The sequence below is a fragment of the Chaetodon trifascialis genome, chromosome 24, assembly GCF_039877785.1.
Source record: "Chaetodon trifascialis isolate fChaTrf1 chromosome 24, fChaTrf1.hap1, whole genome shotgun sequence".
Lineage (NCBI taxonomy): Eukaryota > Metazoa > Chordata > Actinopteri > Chaetodontiformes > Chaetodontidae > Chaetodon > Chaetodon trifascialis.
In genome coordinates this window covers 12,513,555-12,538,112 of record NC_092079.1, presented here as the reverse complement: position 1 = coordinate 12,538,112, position 24,558 = coordinate 12,513,555, and the positions used below count along the sequence as shown (strand labels likewise).

At 46.2% G+C, this 24,558-nt stretch overlaps 2 protein-coding genes across 14 annotated transcripts in view; one reads left to right on the top strand and one right to left on the bottom strand.

The window, feature by feature from the left end:
• dock9b (dedicator of cytokinesis 9b) overlaps nucleotides 1–15,919 on the bottom strand; it is a 44,747-nt gene extending 28,828 nt beyond the window's left edge. For 3 of the 13 annotated variants that reach the window (XM_070993898.1, XM_070993901.1, XM_070993906.1), the window contains exons 1-2: nucleotides 3,217–3,659; nucleotides 841–957 (exon numbers count right to left, since the gene is read on the bottom strand). In XM_070993898.1, coding sequence (XP_070849999.1) covers nucleotides 841–957; nucleotides 3,217–3,333 — 234 coding nt within the window. In that variant the 5' untranslated portion in view covers nucleotides 3,334–3,659. Of the gene's footprint in view, nucleotides 1–840; nucleotides 958–3,216; nucleotides 3,661–7,656; nucleotides 8,354–15,170 lie in introns of those variants that run through there. The other 10 variants (XR_011603615.1, XR_011603614.1, XM_070993900.1 and 7 more) reach the window with 6 other exon arrangements.
• A 400-nt stretch (nucleotides 15,920–16,319) lies between these two features.
• Nucleotides 16,320–24,558, top strand: part of LOC139352045 (bone morphogenetic protein receptor type-2-like) — a 28,345-nt gene continuing 20,106 nt past the window's right edge. Inside the window, exon 1 of the mRNA XM_070994078.1 lies at nucleotides 16,320–17,328. Within this exon, the coding sequence (XP_070850179.1) occupies nucleotides 17,250–17,328 (79 nt within the window). The 5' untranslated portion in view covers nucleotides 16,320–17,249. The remainder of the gene's footprint in view (nucleotides 17,329–24,558) is intronic.

Sequence of the window (24,558 nt, the reverse complement as noted above, 5' to 3'; positions counted from 1 at the left end):
CGCTGATGCTGCAGCCGTTAATGAAGCGTTTGACTAAACAAACACACAGTGCAGCTGCATCACTGAGCGCAGCTTGCTTTAACTTTTCCCAGCACTCGAGTCTCCTTCCTCTTCTCAGAAGACGAATCCACTGCCATACAGTATATCATCCCTGTGTTCAGAGCATTCCAGCAGTTACACTGTGATTAAGCACGGCTTTATCTCGACGTGCCTCATCCACTGCTGCCTCGCTTACTGACGTTCCACAGTTCCCAGAATTACTTCAAACAACCTGCTGAGAACAGGTGGTTTTCTCATCGGGAGCAATAATAACAATGGCGACGGCGAAAAAGGCGAATGTTTGCCACTGGTGGAAAGTAACTGAGTACATTTACATTTACATTTACACTTAATAATATTATGGGAGCGCAATGCTAAAATGGTACAGCACCAGCTCCACCATTAATCCACCAATAATAATAATAATAATAATAGGATCTATGCATCTTTTTAATTTTAATCGCATCAGCATCGAGCTGCTTTAACAGCAGCTGGTGGACACAGTGGAGCTGTAAATTCATCAGACAGAGACAAACACGACTTCAGATTAATGCTCTGTACCTTCTGGATATACTGTTTTCTAACACCTTCGTGTCGTCAGTTTATAAGTTTTGGGTTGAGTTCATTTCTGCTGAGCTTCAAATGGCCAAAACATCATTTAACGCGGGTTCAAGCATTTTTGTTCCGCTCAAACTGACAAAGATACTGTGAGTGGCATAACTTCCTCCACGTAAACAGCCACCAAGGATGAGACGTCAACACACCCAGAGGGCTCAATAAGTAACTCCACCCACGTCTCACCTGGAAGTCGTCGGTGGGGAACTGCAGCATGTCGCGCAGCACGTCGCTGATGATCTGCGTCTTCCTCTGTAGGATCACATTCTCATAGTCCAGAGGCTCGATGATCTTCGGCTTTACCTGAAAGAGCAGATTAGAGCACAGCATCAACAACTGGCAGCATGTGGCGAGGCAGAAAACCTGCTCGTCTTCTTCTTCTGTCCTGGTGTCTTTGCTTCTCGATAAACATTTAGTGAATCTTTACTGAGCAGTGAGTGTACAGCTGATAGGGTGTCAGTGTGTGGGCTATGGGGTGAGTTACGGAGGGATATTGGGGGTATTCACGCTGTCTGGACAACAAGTTGCTATTGTCTCCTCACAGAGTGACTGGCTGACAGCTACAGCAGCAGGAACTGGCACAGATGAATGTGGGTGAACAGAAGAGGAGATGCTGGATGACAGAGGCGAGGGATGGATGGATGAATAAGGGGGAGTCTGTGTGTGCCATTGTACCAGCCACTGTGCCATGAGCTCACGTTCAAACCTGAACTAGATGCGTAAATAGTGGCACTTGAAGCCCGATAGATACAGTCCAAACAGGATTCTTCCTGTTTGGACATATGACAAACACGTGTATGCATACTGGGATTCAAAGGAAGCTAAGAGCTAAGACACATTTCGGTTTTAAAACACTTCACGGCGTAAATTAGACACCCGGTCTAATCCGTACCTGTAGACTTCACTTCTGCATGAGTGAATTTCAGGCATAGATCAGGACACCGTGCAGAAAGTTGTGAGTCAGCACTTGAGAATGAAGAGACAGATGAACTCAGAAATGTTAATCCTTTCCTCCCTTCAATTTCCCTTGCCTTAAAGCATCAGAGAGGCCGGATTTGTGAATGAAAATGAGAATACGGATATTGTTTTTCGCTCAAAAGCTGAAGATGATGTCTTCAAATTGTAGCTCTGAGACATTCAGTTTACAGACACACACGTTCAATTAGGTCTTTTTTTTCAGCTCTAATGTTTGTTTAAAATCCATTAATTACATCACATGTGCAAAGCTGCCTGTATTGCAGCTTAATCAAAAAAAAAAACAAGATTTACTGCCTATAACCAGCTAGCAGCTCTGTAGCCGCAGTTTGCACTCTATGCTAAATGAACGTCAGCATGCTAACATGCTCACAATGACTCTGCTATTGTTTTGCAGGTATGTTCACCATGTCCACCATTAGTTTAGCGTGCTAGCATGCTAACATTTGCTAATTAGTACAATCCATCCAATAGTTGCTGAGATATTTCAGTCTGGACCAAAGCAGCTGAGTGAATGACCAACTGACGACCAACAACGCCACCCCAAAAATCCCTAAAATGAGCATCCAGAGTGCAGTTTGCTTTTGCGTTTTGCGTTTACTGCAGCTTTAGCTAACAAACAGAAAAACCTTGTATTACTGGAAGACATCTCTGCACATTTCTAAACTGTCACACCTCCCAGGTCTGGATGTGACCACTAGGCGTGGCTGCCATCCAGATTATTTGGATTAGCCTCTTGGTCTGGGTCCAGTGAACACATAACAAACTGAGGCCAATTAAACAGACTTCTGACCATAGATTTACATTTTGATTCGTCCAACCAATTCTCCCGATGACGCAATGAAAATATCCCTCCACGGCTCTGTGGATATAAAAGATCATCTGATAAGCAGCGAATCGTCGGTCCTGATTTCCAGCTGGATAATTGCCATTCAGACAGAAGATAACAACAAGCAGCTGTGAACTCTGACTTGTCAGTAATTATCTCACATGAATGCACTCGAGAGATGCGAGGATCACATTTAACTTTAAGGTTGATGAAGATGTGATTCTGCTCTCTGACGGCGGTTGAATCATACTCTTACCTAACTAGTGACTTTACGACATATAATCTTCATGTTCTGATCAAACATAATGCAAATGTGTGGAAACGCTGCAGTAAAATGACATGTGATTATCATAAATCTACATCAAAGAACTAAAAAAAGGAAGCACAGCACATGCTGCTCTTCACTCTGTCCTTAAACTGTGGAGTCTGCCTCACTGCACCAACTTTACAGCCAACTTGTCACACTCCCTGACTGATGCACAGAAACAGTTAATGAACAAAGGGATCCACCAGCACTCCATTTCCTAAAAAAAGACCAACATGCAACCCCCTGGAGAGGTGGACCCTGAAGCTGCTATTTCCCATTTCCGCCTAACCCTTTTAAATTATCTTCAAAGCTCCTCTTGAAAGGAAATCTAAGCGATAGAAAACTTGGTTAAACAATGAGATCGCATCGGCTCCTTTCAGCAGGCAACTCCCACACTGAGGGTGGATGTTAGAAAAAGTTGGATGTGAAAGATGGCACAGTCCACACTCACCGCTGCCACCTGCGACCCAGCCTCCACCTCCGCCTCAATCTCAGCCAGGCTCTTGTACTGCTGTGGAGACTCTATCACCATCTCCCTTTTGGGGGCTTTGCCGGCCCGGCCCTGCATGTCGGTCGCTCCTGCCTGTGCGTAGCCTTCGATCAGGTGTGAGACTCACTGCACACACACCGCCATGGCGCCTCAGTGTGTGAAGGGCGAGGGAGCCTTGCCCACCGTCCAGTGAGATCCCCTCTGTGCTCAATCACAATAGCCCAGCCTCCCTCTCCCTCTCCCTTGCTCGCGCTCTGTCTCTCATCAGGGCAGGGCCCCTCCCACTCTCACAGCTGTGCAGCTGTGCGAGCGTGTGTGTGGATATGTGTGTGCGTTTGTGCGTACAGTATGCGATGTGCATGAGGGGAAGGGGAGGAGAAATCAACCACTCCCCCAGTTAAAAAGAGGCCCAGAGATCATGGTGTCATGCGCCTGCTCCACCTGCCCTGAGTGTGCTGAAGACAGAGGAGCGGCAGGAAAAGGTAGAAGACAAAAGGAGGAGCTGAGCGGGACAGAAGTTTTGTTTTAGATTACAGCCGGTACTGAGAGTAAACACAGGGGACCAATGCACTAAAAATACACTAAAAAAGGCTCTTTAAGGAGAAAAACTTCAATATATACAACACAATACAATTTGAATGCAAAGCTGACTTTCATTGTGCTACAGTGACAGCAACACACCACCCAAAATACCATTACTTAATATGCAGCAGGTGTCAGGAGGAGCCCCCATGGCCTGTCGCTTTAACAGAGCTCTCAGATCATGACGAACTGCTGAAAAGAGATCAAAATCGATGCAGCAGCCACCGACTGTCAGGCGGAAAAATGAATGCACACTCTACTTTAAGTTAACATTGAAATGGAAATACACAGTTTATATCTACTGAGAGCTAATGGGTTGATTACTGTGTAATTATACTGAAATGTTACATATCACAGCCCGTCTACCCAATACTAACTTTGCAGGTACCTTGAAATAAAAAAGGTAATAAAAGTACTGTTGAAGGGACCTAAAATAACTGTGATCAGCAGTAGTAACAGTGCTCAGACACTCGATCTGTGTTGATAAAGTTTTACTCCCCACTGAGATTTTGCTCTGCTTTGAACTGTCCCTGAGCCGTATCCGCTGCAGCGAGTACCCACAGCGGGGTCAGTTAAAACACACTTCCCCCTTATCCGGCTCTTAGACACAACACACACACTCACACACACTCTCCTGCTGCTTCAGGAACGGTTTGAGCTGCCCCTCGTTTCTCCATCCAGTCGGCGCTCTCTCTGAGGAGAATCGCTCGCCTTTAATCTTTAAGCAACGGAGGCGCCTCGGCTCAGCTGTTTTTGATCGGAGAGCGTGTTTCAGAATGATGACATTTAAAGTTTTCAGTGAGGAATTACTGTGGGTAAATTTATGCAAATCCTGTATTTTGGAGGGTTTTTTTTTTCTCCTTTATGCTGCGTTACACACAACTCTCAAACCACGCCGATGTTTACCAGCAACTGATTCTCTCTGACTCAACAAGCTCGATTAATAACTCATCCAATTATATCTACGGGAAGAGAAGTTGGGGCTCAGGATGGGAGGGCGAGGTGGGATGTCAGAGAGAGGGGATGACACGCCACAGATCGGGAGGACTTCAAAGGCCGTCATGTCTCTGTTACAGTTTCAGCTCCTAACAAAATGCAGCACAAAGGCAGGCAAGGGCGCGTGTGCGCGCGCATGTGTGTGCGCTTCACTTTTTGTACTGCGGGGCTCTCTGATGTGTGAGGCACTGTGCATAATTAGCATAACTTGTTTTAACTGTACTCGCTTCAAAGGGACTTGCTGAAATGTACCATTCAGAGAAATAACTTCCTCTGAAAACACAGGAAGCTGCGCGGAGGCTGTAAAATAAGGGCGTTGCACTCGGCCGACAGGGCGTCCATGAGGCGAGGTGGGACGGAAAAGGCCTTACGAGCCACAGGAGCGGAGCAGCATTGGTGCATAACTACTCAAAGTGTGCAGGGCTGCCACTGATGGTCACTTTCGCCATCAATTAATGCATCAATTAATCCATGAAGTGTCAGAAAAAAGTGAAAGGTGATCTCTTCCTGGATGGCTGACTATGAGATGACATTCATGGTGTCCACAGGATGGCTGATATTTATGTTTTTTGATGAAATGTCTCAACTACGACTGGATGGACTGCTGTGAAATTTGTACAGATATTCATGTCTTGACTTTGTGGCTTCAGTCTGTAACGGGCTGCTGACTGCACCGCGTCGCCGCCATCCTGCCGAGGCCTCAGTGACAGCGTCACCAGCTCAGCGTGATAATCAGCCTCTTGTCAAAGACCCTGGCTGCGCTGAGGTCATCCCGCTTCATTCACCCACATCTCTGGAGCGCTCTCACACCATCACGCTTCCTGGAGCTACCGCTGGCACCGTGCCAGCCAAATCACATGCACTGTGTGTGAGTTTCTGTCTGAATGTGCGTATGAAGGGCGATGAGAGGGCAAATTAATGTACAAGGCCATCTGCAGAAGAGCTTGACATGAGACAGAGTGAGGGAGGAGGAGGTGAAGAGGACGGTGTCCATTTGTTTTTACACAGCTTGAACCCATTAGGACATGTGAGCCTTCCACACCCTTCCCAAGTGGCATGCAACACACTCACACACACACACACAGAGCGTCACACAAGTCTGTGGAGAATTGCATAAGCGCAGGTTGACGTAATGTTTGGGAGCTGACGATGGCTACAGGCGCCCCGGAGAGGGAAAGTGTGAGGGCGTTGCCTGAAAAGAAGTGAAACTTCCCCTTCAGACCGATCCCCCCTCCTCACACGATACACACACACGCATTAATCACATGCAAGTTAGGTCCCTGACCTGAAACTCACTCGTCTGCCACAAGCCATTATCTGTCACCAAAAACCAAAATGCAGACTGCATTTAATCAACGAATCAAAGAGCAGCTGCTCTGTCTTGTGGTCAACACTGTGTTACTGTGGCTCCAGGTAACACAGGGGAAACATATGGGACAAGTTAAATCTGACATGAGAGAGGGGAGTTCCCTCAGCCCGTATGAAGTCAGAGCTCTCAGGGGTGCTGAGAGCAACAGCAGCTGAAGCGCAGAAAGTCCCTGCATGGGAATAGGCCACTGGAAATTCATCCAGTCTCCTGTCTGTCCCAGCAAGGGATGATCTGTAGCTTGCGCTGGACCACAGTGCTGGAGGCAAGTCTCAGCGCAGCAGGACTGTCTCCGCTGACATTTATCTTACTGTGCAGGTACATGATGAGAGGTGCATGAGCAAGACCCGGTCGCACATGCATTTAAAAAGGAACTGGCCAATGGCAAGCCACCTCGGTAGTGGTGACCTCAGAGGAGAGGTGTCAGAGTCTAAACTGAGGCATGGTCCTGAGACGGGAGCTGATGGGACAAATTAGCCTTTTGAATAAACAAGTGTTCGTGTTTGGACATGAACATGTGTTGTCCATCTTAACTATGACTTGGATATTGATTGAAGGGTGTATTTTGCTGCAGTTGCAGATGTAATTGTTGTTTTATGGGAAGGCCAACCACAGTTTCGTGGTTGTAAAGGAAACACTGCATCCGAGAGTGATAATGGTTTATAGTGAATGTCCTTGACTGTGTGCACCAGCTCTCCTGCTTAACCCCCTCCATAATGACTGTCCATTAAATCTTTTTGACTTAACACAGTGCAGGCTGCTGGCTAATGGAGACAACTTGAGGGAAGTAGCTTAATGTAGCAGCGCATATATCTAAGTGGAAGACAACATGGCTACAGGCCGAGGAAAAAAAGTTCAAGACCCAGATTTCGCTTTCCTGATCAGTGCAAGCAAACTCGCGCAGATCCTCAGACGTGTCTTAGATTTCCTCGCAGGCGAATGCAAAGCTTTTGATGTGCTCCACCAGTAATTGTGTGATCGGGGGCCACTGAAAGATACACTCTACTTCTAAATGTGGTTCCTCCGGGGAGTCTATTAGGGAGATTATTAGCCAAAATTCTGCTGATCTGTGCAGTAACTCATGTTTAATCTGACAAGTCTCCAGTCAATCTGTAAATTATTCATTCTTTACCTTCTTTACATTCTCAATAAAGACATGATGCTATATGTATTTGTGTCATATGTATAGAAAATAAATTACTGGAGCTCTAGCTAGAATCTTTGCTCCACTCTGTTGAGAAATACAAGCCCGTGACGGTGTTGTATTTCTGGAGATAAACTAATTTTGAGCTGTAATTTTGCACGGTAAACATCGCCAACTGCATGAAAAGTCTTCTCCCCAAGAACACTGGAGTTTAATTTAATTAAAAGCACAACTGATTTCAAAAGAGTGGAAAATGACTGGAAAATACCCACAAACACAACAGGAGAGACACAACATTTGGAAATGGGTTTACCAGAGCGGTGGTGGGAATCCAGAGCTGAGATCCCCTCAGACTCAGTGTTTCCTCTTCCTCCTCCAGAGCCCCGAGCTCCACCGCCCCCTTGATGTAGCCACAGTTCCTCTCAAGGATGGAGCGCAGCCCCTCCAACAGAACCACGCTGGTGGTGCATCCCATGGCGACTGCAGACGCTCACCAGCACCATGCAGGAAAAGATGGAGCCTGATTTCAAAAGTCTTGCCTTCAAGTTCAGCTTCAGGTAGATGCAGCAATCCCTGCCTGAGCTCTGAGCCTTGACCTCCTCCACATCGAGTCCCCTCACAGGTGCGCAAACAGGCTTTAGGGTCCACTCAGCTCGTCTCCCACAGGCGAGGAGAATCCAACCACTATCTTCAAAAGCAAATCCCAGCCGAGCGCTAGGCCGCGGAGTCGTATCCTCCTGTGTGCAGCTCAGCAGGGATGGAGGGATGAGCGCACGGACGAGAGCGGCTGCTCATTCAGTCGGAGCAGGGCGTCGACTCTCCGACTCCTCTTCCTTCCTTCTCCCTTCTGCCGGGGGATGCTGAGACGCTCCGCTCTCTCCCTCTCGCCGACTCTTCTTCACGGGTTTTGCTTTCTCTCCCTCTTTTCTCGACCATCTCTCTCCATCACTCACTCCTGCCTATCACTTTCACTTCTTCTCTCCAGCAGGCTCGCTCTCTCTCTCTCCCCCTCCCTCTCACAGCTTAGTCATTTCTCTGACTCTGCAAGCTTTGTCAACAGTAAAAGCAGACTGATACCAACAAAGACACACACATACACACACACCGTCACCCCCCCCACACACACATAACAACTGGCTGATGCAGACAATGTCTTAGTCTTTCTCTCTGCCTCTTTCCCTCCTTCCTCTTTCTCCCACTGACAATGAAATTACAAGCGATGCAGTCATCCTGCTGATGTCATTTGCACGCACTCTAAGACATAAAAAGGAATGATTTAACTTCCCCTGACCTGCGTCGCCAGGCCCACACCATTAACACTTGGTTGGACTCGAGCACGATGCATCATAGGACATCCAGGACAAACCAGGCAACCCTCTGCAAATCATCACCTAATTAACATCCCAGCATCCTCGCATCCTCTCTCCACAAGCAAGGACGCGGGCTTGTTTACGTAAGGCTGATTTACATGCACATGCAAACAATCCTCTGAATTTTCTTCATCTTCTCTCCGATGGCTGGTGTAAATATTTCATCAGCGGTTGACACACTCACCTACTTTTAAGCAGATGATGCAGCAAAACGGTAGAGACGGAGAATCACATTAAAAAGCAAGAGGGGGCACAGAGTAGAAGCAGTATTTAGACTCATCACAGGGCTTAAATAGATCAAACTAATAGCATTATAGTACGCCTATGTGACTTTTACTGACAACAGTTATTATGGGCATAAATGAAAAGGCAAGAGTTAAAGCTGCAGTCAAAATACAAAACATGAGCGGTGAAAGTGAACCAAAGCAGTAAGGTCGTGGGCCATAAAACCCAAATGATGGGCTGAAATACAGTAAAATGTCCTGTGGAGCTGAGGGCAGCTGTACATTTAGTGGGTGGGTTTGAAGCTACGAGCGACACTTACATGCAGCTGGTCATGCAGATATAAAGGTACTGATTATAATTGAGGGAGACACATTGATTAATTGAGTAGTACTCCTCATGACGACTGATCTTCACGTGTACAATGGATGGAGTGGCCCTTTAAAGCTGTTAACTGGTTCCTCTCAGTTTTCAGGTTCATTAAAAAGCCTCAGCAGCGTTCTTTGAACAATCTCATTACATTAGGGCTTTTCCTCAGAGGATGCATTAATCTGATGAAACTGCACCCCGTAATGCATCCAATAGGCTTTTCACACACAAAAAATGAGGGAGACACTGCACCAGACCACAAAAATACTTGATCGGAGTCCACAGAGGACATTTATCAGTTGTTTCCATGTGCCGTTTAGTCAAATCCGCCTCAGTCAGCAGAGCAAACATAATGCTCTTCTCAGATGCTCGTCAAAAGACAGTGCAGTACGTCCTCCCTCCATCACAAACTTACTGCATGGGCTCTATGGTTTTAGCTTTGGTAGTTTTAGACCAAAATGTGGATTTTTTTAACTATGAGGGTTGGTCTCCTGGACAGCCATCACTCATGCCAATGCACGTCAGCGTTTTTCTCATTGCACAAGCTGCAAAAATCTAATAAATGAAGCCAGATTTGTGTAAAGATTTATAGGATTCCACGAGCATGAATGTGAGAGCGCCATGCTTTAGCTAATGCTAATAAAGACACACTCAAAAGCTTCTTCTCCACTGCTCAATGAAAGCATGAGTCTTTACATGTTGGGATCATTTCTCCACAGCACCTCCACGCTGGAGGACAGAAGCAGAAAACATGCATCATTGCTGCCCCCCACAGTCTGCTCCGAGCACTGCAACAACACTGAGGCCTGATGAGTCACTGGAAAAGAGCCAGACGAGGCGTCTTTCCTCATCTTTTCTAACAGATTTTGGGAAACACTCCCATCACATCCACATGAGTCAAAAAGCAGACAAAAAGGATGCCATGCGAGCTGTGAGCCCGTGCAAATGGCTAGAGACGAGCAAGCACGAAAGCTTTGCCCAAAACACGCTGTAATGTGACCCAGAGAGCATGCAGAGCAGAGCAGTGACTCAAAAGACGCCGTGGCGGCCAAGTTTCACTGCGACGGCTTGATGTTCGGGGAGTAGAAAAACTATCGAGGGTTTGTTTTGCAAAACTCGGCCTCAGAGACTTACTCCACTGTGAATTTTATTTTTGCATGCATGTACAGTTATGTCAATGTAGATCAAGGGAATTAATGCCCAGTGTGACTACACAGCATTAAAAGTGTGATTAAAACTACCACATTTGCTATTAGTGAATAAGAGAGAGAAGGTAGCACTTTGGTGAAAATGGCTGTTGAAGGATTTGGTTTAAATAGTATGTTATGAGGATCGCTCAGAGAACAGAAGACAATTTACATCTGTCACATGCAGGATCTAAATTTGGACAGATTTTGGTAATTTGACTCTTGTCTGTCCTACTACTGGGAGACTAACTGCACTTGTTGGAGGATTGCTTTTCAAGCCTCACTGAAAAGTGGCCCAGATCGTGTTCCCATTGCTCTTTTAGTCCACGTAGCGCAAGTTTCAGTTGTGACTCTCTTCATCTCGGGCAAATGAGCCAATAGTTTCATCAGGGACCTAAATTCAGGCTAACCATAATGAATGCTAGTGTTGAATCTGGGTTACGCTCATGTGATTTGGGTATTGAGTGTCTCATGAAAGGCCTGCAGGTAATCTGGCGGACTAGGACAGGGTCCTTGTGTCCTGACATGAGGTTTTGGCTGCGATCAATACCCTTCATGGCTAACAAACCAATAATGAGAAAAACCAGCGCAGTGCTGTCGCCTCTCTGTTCTAACTAGGCCACCGGTTAATGCGCTCTAATTCAAACTATCTCAGCCTAACTTTGACATGGAGGATTCTCAGGCAGCCAAAGGGACCGTGAATGTTTCCTCACTAAAGTGAAATGGCTATTTTTACACATGCTTCAGAGGACTGGATGTGCAATTGTGTCAACTGGGTCAGAGGAATTTTTTATGGTCACTGCCCAATTTTTGCAGACAAGCATGGCTGCACAGCTGATTAAATAGCAACTGTTTAGTGAATCACACAGAGTTAAAGGTGCACTCCACCAATTTTACACATAAAAGTGGATTTCCTTGTCATTGGGAGTCTTCTGTGGATCTGGAGGGGCTTTGTCAAATCTGAGAAAATAACCCTGATGATGTCACAGTGATAGGATGATGTCATCAGGGTTATTTCGGCTTTAGGCTCTTACAAATTTGTTAGAGAAAACCTGTATTTCAAACTGGAGGTGTGGAGTTTTTACCAGGCATGGAGAGTGTAAGCAAATATGTTACTGGGTGCATTATGGGAAATGTAGGCTTCAGTGATTTTAGACCTTGAGCCTCTTGTTTTGGGACTAAAAGTTTCAGTCAGTCGTAGGTGGTGACAAATGCTTCTTAAATAATAACTGTCAGCCTCAGTTGTAAACTATAACTGATGCAGTTCCCATCTCTAACACTGTATCCTGAGTCTTTTCTAAGTACTTTATGAATTCTATTTGGCAGCCTGATCTTCACCCAAACATCTGATTCATTCAACCACTGAGATCTTTCTTTCCGCAGCAGTGACACGATGATGAACAAAGATCTGCTGGAGCCGTGAAACTGCTCAACGTGAAATGTAATGCCATTGTCTGCTAAAGCTTAGGCAGATCCCTACAACAAACAACGAAAGAAACCTCTAAACACTGAAGATGGTGCAATAAGCTGAAATCTCCTTTACACGCTCTCTTGAATCAACACTGCGGGCCACGTAACAGAAACAAAAACACGCAGCAACTACCCAATAAAAATAATGTGGCACTCAAACAAGCACAGACTTTTCATTTGCGAGCCTGCGGGCTCTTAAGAACGATGACAGCCTTGTTTGCTGAATATGGTGGAAACTGGCAACATGTCAAAGCCGTGTCATGAAGCAGGAATTTTGCATTACAGTGATGTTGAATCTTGTTATTTTCTGTCAATCTTAAAGGAGAAATGAAGCTCACAGACAGGAAAATGACACTCTTCAAATACTTCCAAACACACACATGCCACACTGGCCACCAAAGCAAAAAGAGAGCGGGTGTTTACACCAACGTAAGGGAGGCAACGACACAGACACAGACTATGAGCTATAGCCTAAATAAAGAAGACGTGGAAACCACATGGCCAGAAAAACCCTCGCCTTAGCTATCAGCGGCAGTGACTCGGGACTCAACCACAAACCCAGCAACCGACCAAACGCCCTGCTCCATCACTGCCCCTGTATCATGACACCGATATAGGTCAGCAGTGCTAAAGCATCTGCAAATCTGCAGATTATCTCTGCCAGGTTTTTTATGCTCTAATCAGACCAAATCCTCTGGAGTGGAGTTCACTCTTAAGTGGAATTCCACAGTTTGAACTGCCTGTCTGAACCGACCACTGTATAAATGAGTGGTGGTATTAAGGTATCAGGAGGCACATTACGGGGTTAGAGCAGCTGGAGGAAAAAAGACAGTAGACAAACAGCCAAAAATATAAAAGACAAATGCAGAATTTAAAGTGCTTGTGTGCGTTTTCTACAGCAGAATGCACAAAGGAAGTCATAAAGCCTCTCAATCAGCAAGGCAGAGAGAGGGCAGAAGGAGGTATAAAAACGTCTAAGCAAGCATTTCCCACAGTTGGAAGTGATTATTAAAACTGCAGGGGCTGTCTTTAGCTCTCTCCCGCTCGGCCTGCACTGTGTTTACTAAGGTATAGCTGACAGTCAGCCACGCCTGCAGTTATCTGTGGTGTGTGTGTGTGTGTGTGTGTGTGTGTGTGTGTGTGTCGAACTCAAGCCCTGATCTGGCATAAGTCTTGAATCTAGATGATTTATCACATATGCAGGTATTCATAATTGATGGTCCCCTGGGCGCTTAGTGTGACACCAAGTTACAGAGGAGAAAGAGGGCAAGTTTAAAAATAGCTAGGACACCTACCATCATCTCATACATTATTAAATACAGCCCAGAGATCTGATCTGACATCCATTATGCCACTCCACACACTGTGAGCTCAGGCAGAATTAATAGGCTACTATGACAGAAGTGTAGGGATGGAGATTAAGACTAAATAATGGATTGTGTACCAGGTAGAGGAAACTCTCTTTAAAAACAGACAGCTGTCCTTCATCTGCAAAACATTTCCTGCATCCTTTTGGCCTCAACATACAAAACCAGCCCGATCAGATCAAAGCCGGCAGCATCGCACCGCAGTCCAGGGCCAGTTGACCTGCGTCTCGCTGGGCGAATGTTGAATTGTTGAGGAAATTCTTTGGTGTCCAGTAACTATATATATTTGCCTTCACCATACCAGCCTGTCAGTGTCCATGTCAAATGGGAAGAGGAAACAGCTGCACCATAAGTACACAGTCAAAAATAGAGGTACGTACGGAAGTGTGTTACTAACAGATGTACTACAGCAGGCCCATAATGGGACCCAGATGCATACCTTGGGATCCACGGTAAAGGTACAAAGTAGTTCCTGATACCTTAAAGTACACATTTCTGCTAATTTAGACTGAATTTAAAATACTCGTCATAAGTAGTACTTGTTGGCCTGTGCAGACAGGCTCTGGGGAACTTTGTCAGGTCTGACAAAACAACAATGATGATGTCATCAAGTCCAACCAAATATACTATTGGTTGCATTATGGGTAATGTGGGTTAAAGAGCTTTCGGAGCGTGACCCTTTTTAGTCCGGAGTTTACAGGGATTAAAAGTTGGGACATCGCAGTCTCTGCTGATTTGATTTCAACAACTTCCAACGTTTACAGAAGTGCATTACTAACACTGGTGCGCCCATTTAAAGGACTAGCTTTAGAGATGCTGCCCGGCTGACTTGGTGACTGTCAGACAGCGCTAGGCTAGCTGTTTCCACCTGTCTACAGTTTTTATGCTAAGCTAAGCTAACTGGCTGCTGGCTCTAACTGACTCCATAGCTGACTTGGACCCCAGAGCTCAGGCAACAAGTGAAGGGAAAAAACATTTATGTGTTTGTTGCATAAGCAAACAACCCTCAGCTCTCAGGTCTCATTATAACAGAGCCTAAACTCAGTTTCTAAGACCCAAGGACAGAGACAGCAGTCATAATTGACAGCAAAAGCCATCAGTTGCAGACAAATGGCATATTGATCGCTATTACGCAACAAGACAGCACGAAAGGCGATCACAAACTGTGCAGTCTGCAGAGGCGATAAGACACAACCTATATTCAAGAGTCACTTATGAAGGAACAATACAACCTGTTTTAACACCATCATCATCCTCACTGTGGGTAAATGTCTCAGTGCATACGTCAGGCAGCTACAGGCCACATGCTGCCCTGTCATACAGTAAAAACATGGACTGTGTCTTTGGCAAGTTTCACCTTTGTCGCTGCTCAGCTGTTTCACTCTAACCTATCTGGTTGCAAGGTGCACCTGAGGGGGTCAGATGACAGAATGAACCACAGAAGTGTTCATGTCTTAGTGTGTGTGCGTGTGTGTGTGTGTGTCATCTTTCTCGTCCCTTTGGAGCTGGTGGTGTATGTTTCAGTCACCTGGCAACCCCTTTGAGAAAGTTGTAACAATAGACACCCTGTAGAGTCAGACATGGGGACATGCAGCAGTAAATGACAGCATAGTGTCAGAAATATCAGCATTTTCAGATGAATTATGGCTGATGTTGGAGAACCCACAATCCCAGTTTTCAAGTAAAGAGAGCAGGGTTAAGACCCCAAAGTCAGCAAGTGTCCTTGAGCAAGGCATTGAACCTCTCACCTGAAGTAAGGAGAGCCTTTATAAAAATATACTGCTTATGCTAAATTATGTGTGTTCAGTCTTCGCGTGTGAGTGCAGAACAGACTCCCCTCACCATCAACACCGACGTCCTGACAGCCTCCGAGACGCTCTGCCTCAGCTCGGCGGCGGTGCCCGGTTTGTTGAGCCCCCGGGTAAACTTCCTCGCCTCGGGTGGAGCAGAAGCCATGGTGTAGCCCACCTTTCATCAGGCAGCCAGGTGCGGAGAAGAGAGCAGACTGCGAGAGCTGTCCCAGGCGGCGGCGTGAAGGCTGAAACCCTGCGCTCCAGGCTGTCCGACGTGCGTAACTGCACACTGGCGCTCTTTTATCCAGCCATTGCGCTTCTCTTAAACTTTGCGCTGGCTCGGTCACATCTGCAGTAGAAACAGTCGTCCGGGATGGAATGGGAGATGACTTTCACCGGTCAACAGCAGGCGGAGAGCAACATCCAAACGCTCTGTCCCGTCAGCGGAGGTCCCTGGCGCAAACTGGCACGCCCCCCGCTTCCTCAGCGTGATACTGCCCAGTGGGACAGCACTGTAAACTAAGTCATCCATCATATTTGGAGGGACCAATAGGTGCTACTGCATATAGCATAAGAGTATTTCTAGTATGGCTGTGGGACACTCAGCAGTGACATTATAGTGCCCAGATAACATCATTTGGCCTTTTCTATTGGCGGTATCACGATTATGCTTCAGTAATGCACAAAGGAACATTAAAAGACTTAAATTGCAATTCATGTCTTAATTGTTATATAAATACAAGGCACACTAAGTATTTGAGCAGCACTAATTACTATTTTGAGGTTATATAACTACAAGCCACACACTGCTCTGCCCTAGGCACAGGATAACATTGCCATCTGCTGGAATAATTATTGTTTTAACCGTACAGTTTGTCAAAGTAACTTGACCACACAGAGGCAGTAAAGTAACACAGTTGAAGAACTACTGAGGCATTTAAAGCCACTTTGTCACTGTATAGTATTTGAAAGGAGCGCGCCTTTGGGGTTTTGCATTAAAATTCAAATATTTCACAAGTTGCATTCATTAGCTGATGTTTTCTAATGCATGCTCAACCTGAGCTTTACAGCGTTTACAGGCGTCTAAACAATCGGACAATTGCATAGAGAAGATGAACGCAGCATATGTTTCAAGGGTGTTATGTTCACAGTCTGCGGCACAGCGGCGCTGCAACACCCCTTCTGACTGTGTAGGACTGTCCTCCACCCCCAACACCAACCCACAGCAATCTGATACCGGAGACGAGCGGTCCAGACAAGCCTGCAAACGAGGCGTTCCCAGCCGCCCTGTCTGTCTGTCTGCCCAGCGGAGCTCCAAACCGTCAATGCCAAACGCTGCCGACCGCCTCGGGGAAGATCAGACCCAAGAGATATCCATTCCCCCAACCCCGTCGCCTGCCAGCACGGGAGAAGCGATCCCCATCTATCGCGGAGCAGAAAAGCTCACCGTAGACGCCGTGGGCTTGTGAATTATTCTTTTTCGCACAACGGAGATCGTGAAATGAGTCGGGACGCGGAGAACTAACTGGTTAGCCGTTAGGCTAACGTCGGTTAGCGGCGATAGCAGGCAGCTTGAAACCTCAGCGAGCTAATTGGCTAACGTTTATATGCCAAATTCATGCCTGTTGTGTCGAAAGGGTGGACGTTTTTACAAAGTGTGCAACTGAAGATGGTCTGTATTTACACGAATTAGTTGTGTGTCGGTTATTTTAAGCGTTATTTACCTTCTTTGCCCAAGTTTTCTAGTACCAGACAGTCGCCTTGGGCAGCTAAGTTAGCATGTTAGCTAGCAGATATGGACGTTGTTCGCTGGCTGGCTGTAGATGGCAGATCCGCCAAACAAGTTAGCTTCTTGCTTTATCTGCCCGGTCTGTGCTGGCGTCGACAGCGGGACTAACTTAACTTTTCTTGGCAGCGTATGTTAGTTATCAAATCACGTCAAGCGACCCCAACACGACAGCGCCTCTTTTTCGCATCGTTTATCAATGTGCTCCATGCCTGAGAGATCGGTTCAAGTTATTGAGCTGACGTGAAGTAAAAACAAAGTGTGCAAGAGAAGAAGACCAGAAGAAGTAGAAGAAGACGTGGAGGAGCTCGAGCTACGAGACCAAAGTCTGTGTACACTGTCATGGCTATGGGCCGAATCACGATGAAATCACTCGCTAAATTTGGGATTTGCCTGGCGATCCTCCTGACTTCTGTGGCTGGTAAGTGGCTTATTAGCGAATTGATTTTTTCTTTGGGAATGAGGGAAATGCGCTTCCCATGAATATTTGATGCTTTCCTTTTGGTTTCTGCTGCTTTGGTGCAGAATAGCCTGAGCTTCTTCACCCCCATCCAGATCCTCTTGTTTGGACTAGGACATCTCTTGTGCTGAGTGTATTTAATACAGATCATTATATCATACCTGTGTCAGACCCGCCTGCCTGTCCCTTATCCACCTTGATGGCTCAATCTGTGTTACTCATCTCACTGTAGTCAAGTAAACCTTCACAGATATCTGCTCTTGTGCAGAGCAGCAACTACACCCCTGGCTCCTTTTTAATCATTCTGTGTACAAAGGCCTGGAAAAACACTGCCAAACATACCGCAGTCCTTGTCTGCCAAGTTGTGCCCCCTGTTCAAGACTTTGGGCTGAAGCCAGGCTTCTGTGAGACCTTGAGCATGATAAGATAGTAGCTGCACAGTGCATGCATGTGGGTGTGGGGGGTGGAATGTGTGGGAAGACAGGAGGTATTTTACGAGATGGGTAATTTAGGTGATAGAAATTCAACATTGTGCTTAGGCTTTGGCAGGGTTTTGAAAATAGGTGGTCTTGTAGCCGGGTTTGTTCATCCGATGTTACAGCCCTGTGCGTGGGTGTGAATGTGTGTATAAACAGCTTCTCAATACTGTATTATCATTGCTGTGAGCGTGTGTTATTGTTGAGGCTCCTCCATCCATTCATAGACAGGGTATTATCAGAAGCCCAGAATAATAACTGCTGTTGCAGAGGGAAATATGTGAGTGTGGAGCATAATTTGAACACACAGTTCGACTGCGCTCGTCACTTTGAGCTGGTAGTGCAGAGAGACTGCTCCTATTTGCATTCACATTTGCATTTAACAGACAAGTGGAGGTCTGTGTTTTGCTTTTTTTAAACTCCCACTTCTTTAAAAATGACATGCAGGGGCTTTTAATTGTTATTGCTCAGACAGCAGCTGATCATGAGGTCATGCGTAAGCAAATAGAGGAGGAAAGCTTGCTATTTAAGCTTAAAATTAGAAACACTGGAGTAGGGAGATAAGTAAGGCGCAGAAGAGGGGTGATTCAGCCGAGAGCGGGACGTGAAGCTTTTACTGGAGAGATGAGTTGTCAGGTTGTGACGTAGGAACAGTGGGGGTGGAAAAGGCTGAGTGCAATTTTCATCCCGAACTGTAATATTCAGCAAAACGTGAAACAGTAATTTCAGCACACACGCTGAAATTTGTCATCATCACCAAATATTATTGCGCTGATAAGCTCACCTGTATGAGACATGACATGCAAGTTAGTATTCCCCGAGAGCACTTTAACGACTGCGGCGACTGGCAGAGGATTGACATATCCACTCAATAATCAGTACAAGGACGATTAATGGATACTTACACGCACGCATGCCATGTAAACAGCCAATAAATTCAAATCGCTGCACTGTGCAAAATTAATTAGGCCAGCAGTCAGACTTTGTCAGCATAATGACTGTAAAGAGACAGGAGACAAATGTCTCTCCGTCTCTCTCTGTGCTGCTGTTTAGTTCATGAATACAAAGCAGAGATACCCCCGTGCCCGTTTCTTCGGATGATACTTGTAATGATGATGATGAGAGGTATCACAGGGCCCTGCAGTCTGCAGGAGCGTGTTAGTCATCTCTCTGACCCATCACCTTTCCCTTTGCTCCCTCTGTCTCAGTTATTGCTTCCCATCATCCCTTTTCCCAACTCGCCTATTACCACTGTTAATTTCTCTTTCAAATCATTATTCATTTCCTTCCACCCGCCATGTGTTTAACCTGTTTGCAGCTGAGCTTGGGTTGTCCTTCCGCTCCCTGTCCCCCGTGACTAATCAGTGTGTGGGTGTGTGCCTGCTGCTCCAAAATCTGGAGTAGAAACTCGGGATGCCAACGGTTAACCACTAATAAGTTAATCACAGAGAATAGTTTTGACCAGTTGCACGTCTACACACACACAGGCGCTCTGCTAGCAGCTTCGCTTAGCCTGTGGCTACGTAAAGTACACTGAAATGTCTGTGAAGTAAAAAATGAAGCTTGCTGTGGGAACATTTCCTCCAGAAAAGTCAAATCCTAATTGCTGGATGCTACTCTTCAGTGTCGCTGGACCACAATAAGACCAAGCGCCTGTTTGCCGTGTTCAAAGCCGACTCGCAGCCAAAGATCATGTTGCCGGTAGCCGCAGGGAGAAAGTGTAATGCGTGCCGGTCCGAGGCCATCACTCAGTTGAGATGGATGTGATGCCACTCAGTGTGCTGGAGGGCAGGAAGTTTGGTACCTCAGGCCAGAGTACATTACAGCAGTGAGAGTTTGAGGAGAAGAAGTGTGAGCTAAAAGTCAAGCTAGCCAGGGCAGATAAGCTAGCTCTGACCGGCTTTCCACGATAATACCAAAAACCATTAACTAGCTTTATTAGTTACTGCTTAATGGTTGTCAGGCTGTTGAAAGCAAAATGAACTGAGACTGAGATGCCTGCAGACCCTACCTGTGGCGTCTGACCACAGGTGTTCTTAAAAGCAGCATCAGACTTTCGCCCAGATTCTTATCAAGTTCATCTTGTAGCGCACACATGCACATAATGTGTGCCTCAGCCCACTTCGGGCAGACATTTTCACTGTTGTTCCAGGTAAGATGGGGATTTGAGGGTCCAAAGAGGATTAGAGCAGAAGTATTATACCATAGCATAAAATGGACTGCTCATTTGCTCCGCTTGTCCAAACTCCGTAACTATTGCTCTGGAGCCCCATACTGTGGCGTTGACAGGCCCACTGTTCCCCAACCAGCCCACATCTCCCCAGCCTCAGCGGGCCACGGGGTACTCTTGAAGCTGTCGGCTCCGCGGTCACATCAGCGGCTCAACAGAAAGTGAAGTTATTGGCTCGACGTTACAGACTCGCGCTTAACAGCTGCAAGCGTGTTTGCCGCGAGGGCTAGCTCAGATCGGAGCGTACAGAATATGGCGAGACAGGCCCAGACTGCTGTCAGCCCGGCAATTAATTGATGGTTTACATGGCAGTGTCGGTCGAAGAAGACGAGGATGAATCCGAATTAATGCCAAGTACAATACATTCTCTGAATCTGCCTCGGTGACACTGGAGCTGAGATATTTTGGAAACAAAGACAGGAAGGGCTGTAACAGTGCAGAGTGAGAAAAGCGAGAAAGCTCCTCGGTGTATTATGGGCTGTGACTGAAGATTACTCTCAAGATTGATTCAAGGGGAACACATCAAAAGGCTTTCACCTGCTGGGGAGTACTATTGTATGTATGAAAAAGTTGTATACATCCTGCTGTGGCTCAATGGGGAGCTGTGCGGAGTCTGATAGACTGCCTCATGTGATGTCACTTGAGTCAGCATCTATTGGGTGTGAAGAGTTTGAAAATGGGGGTGTGAAGTTAGAAAGAAACAAGCTTACCAGACCACTGGCGTCTGGTCCTCATCTCTGCTTGAGACGCGTTAGCTGCTACTAGCATAACACACCCGAATCTGCGGCTGGACTGGCGACGGTTGAGTTGCATTGTGGGTAATGTAGGCACCTGGTTTTGACAAAGAAGAGATGGAATCAATCTGCATCAATTTTGATCCCTTTTTCTTTTTGAACTGTCCATCATGAATCTGCCTGTTTCAGGAGTGTAATGCTAATTTCCTAAAACAGCTAGCTGATTATTTTTTATATTTACGTATAATCGTTTCAGCTCTGAATTCTGTAGCTCGCACCACATTCATATTTCTAACAATAATAGCGGCTCATGTAAACATTAGTTATAAAAAGCTTTTATGTTAATTATAGTGAAAACCAGAGACTGTAAGAAAGCAGCGCAGTAATTAGCACGAATCAAGGCATAGGAGCTGATTCTGTACATCAGCGGTGTGAAAATGAGTGTGATTGATGTTTCAGTTAATGGCACCGATTATGCTCAAAGCCCAGGGGCTCACTCCACCGAGCCGCATCACCTTTGGCTCTCCAGCGAGTGAGCTGAATGTGCATCCCAGTCTTTTCTGGATGTGATGCAGCATTGCTCCAGAGGTAAACACAAGGATAGTAAATGGAAAAGTAGCTCGTAAAATGTTAAAGTCATTGTAAACCCACGAGGCAACCAGTGTGTAGAGGCAAAAATAGAGGTAATATAATGATGTGTACTTACTCTAAGCCTACAATTTGGCATCAGTATTTGCACAACTGGAGCAATGCAATTTAGTTAGGAAGTAGTCGCCTCAGCTGAAGGATACACTGTAAAAGCACTGGGCCCACTTTGTTTCTGTATTCTGCACTCAGTCCACGTCATTATTTCGTGAGAAGAGATGACACTGATTGCTAGAAACAGACCAATAAATGCTGGAATGAGGAGAGGGGGTGGCTGCTGTTTGGTCTCTAATAGAGCCAGCCCTGTACTCTGTTAGATGAAGAAATCAATGTGTGCCTCTCTTGGTACCTTGGTTTGAGTTCTGAGCAGAAGTAAAAGCAAAGCTAGATACAATGGAGCAGTGTTCAGCCGACCTTCTGGTTTGGCAAAAAGGAGAAATTAGTGGATGTTTTAGAAAACAAAAGGTGCAGCCTTGAGATGGTAACTCAGAGTGACAGCCTATGATTAACACGAAGCGTTCTCCTTGACTGGCAGAGACAATAAGTCCAGAGCGCGCAAAAGTGCTGCTCAGACTATGGATGAACTGCTGAGTTTTTTGTCTTTCCACCAATGCAAGCTTTAAAAAAGAAGGATAATTGTTAGCATCTACAAGGCTGTGAGGTGATTCTGGTCTTGTTTTTATTGCCTCTTGTAGCTGGGATGTCACATCCTTGGATAATGCTGTGTCTTTGTGCGTTTCCCATGAATGCCTTGCATATCTTTGGCCTTGTACATTTCTATTCGCGTCAGTTACAGTTACAGTTAACAATTGCAGCAACGGAACAAGGTGCAGTTACCAGATCTCAGTATTGCAAGCATTCATTAGTCCAGTATTACTTAGAGAAAAATCCCATATGTAGTGACATATGGTCGGGCTGACTCTGAGGCCAATACTGAAACTCCACATTTGACAGTTTCAAAAACAACAATATATTTGCCATTAGTGTTTATTTTTGTATTGTAACCAAGATACATGCTTGTCGGTGCTCCCTGGCTGTCATGGACACTCTGTTTGTAAATGACCTCAAACCTAGTTTGACATTTCTGTGGTGCAATTTCTTGTCTGCAGTCACAAACAGATGCTGTATTTACTGAAATATCTGCAAAAAGTTGGCAGTATTGAGTATTTTGTAAAGCTCAATGTGATGTCATCAGGTGGCTTATGCCTGCGTCTTGCTCCAGAGCGGGATAAATATTCAGTTTACAATCACATAAGACAAAGAAAAGCAGGAAATCATCATAATTCTGAAGCAGGAAAAATGACTTCAGCTTTTTGAAAAGATGAGGTCTAACGTCACAGCCCCACTTGTAGAACAGGTGAAAAGCCCATCATACCAGACAACCACAGGCCTCCAGTGGTGACGCTGTAGTGGAAAATCAGCCTTTCAAGCTCGTGCTGCAGTGGCTGTTCATTTACTCAACGAGGAAAAGCTTTGTAAACAAAGACTAAATTCAGACACGGCCTGAAAGCAAACTTTTGCTTGTTCATTAATAATCTGAGATTATACCCCCCATGGTGTGATTGTAAACGCCACTTTGGGTTCTCTGTCATCTGTGTATCACATATTCTGGAAAGTTAAGGTATAGAGGGAGGGAGGGGGGGTGAATTTTGGTATAAATGCATCGTGGTCAATAATGGAGGCCTCTAAGCTTTGAGGGTAGTATAAACCCCAGGATTAGCATAACTGTACCAGACCCAGACAGACACAGACTGAGTGGTGGTGTTTTTGAGGGGGGTGGGCAGTCCCGAGGCAACAGATGGGACAGATTAAAGCCCGCTCACCCCCCTACATCTTTATACTCAACCAGGGGACTTGGAAAATTGGGGGTGTCAGCAGATACGCCTGAAACCCATCCATCCTACCTCAGCAACAAGCAGGCACCCAAACACCAGCAGCAGGTACAATTAGAGCGGATACGTGCTCGTGTACAGCAGCTTTAGCCTTTGCAGTAATAAAAACAGCGTGCACGCCGGCACACACCATGCTCCTTTGCAATTTGAAGGTTTTTGGCAGCGGATGCACCAGCCATGCATGATGCATGATGGGTTCTCGGGGCGTGCTCGTCTGCTTCACACAGTGACAAACACCAGAGAAAGGTCTGTGTTCAAACGCATACATGTTTGATACTGACGCAGAGTCGATATCGTACAAAGGCTCCACGCGGCTGCGTTATGCCGGCTCCCCCAATGAAGACCCGAGCCAGAGAGCACAACTTGTATACTTCAGTGTCTGCGGACAGTGCACGCATGCCTGCAGAGGAAATGGTGCGTGCACAGGTGCATCAAGCACGTTTCAGCCTCCTCTGCTTTTTCCCGGCCCCTCCCTCTCTGTTTCTGCCTCTAATCTTGTGAACTCGGAACCAGTTGTGGAGAACAAACAACCGACACATCAGTGCACTGGGTGACTTTTAATCAAGTCTCAGACTGCCGTGTCTTGCATCGCTCCAGTGGGCCTTGGCAGTAGGAAGGAGAGAACCAGATTAGATCGCTGTTGTTTTTTAGCAACGAGGATGAGGGGATGGGGGTAGTCCGGGGAGGGCGGTAGGGTGCACCGAAGGCCAATTGGGGGAGGAGGGTTAGTAGGGGGGAGAGATTAGCAAATAACTGGGCCATGGGTAAACACTCAGCAGTGCCTGCCATCATCCAATGAGCAGGCTTGGAGCAGAAAACTGCGAAGCCTTTTGATATGACTACCCTCTCTCTCTCTCTCTTTCTCCCCCGCTCTCTCTTTCTCCTCTCTCTCTCTCTCTCTCTCTCTCTCTCTCTCTCTCTCTCTCTCTCTCTCTCTCATCTGCCTCGCTCCACTGGCCTTGCCTGCATACTCTGACCCACAATCCAATACTGCAGCGCAAGCCAAGATCACACAGCAAGCTCCACAGAGCAGAACCAGGGACGGAGCCGGCCTCGGCCAATGGGAGATAAACACGGATTGGCACCCAACCAGAAACACTCCTCAGAAAGACAGAACTGAGTCAAAGAACCAACCACAGGCGAGCAGAGCGGCAGACAAACCAATGAAATCTGACTACAGAAGTGCTCCCATGGCTCAGACTGCAAATGAGCAA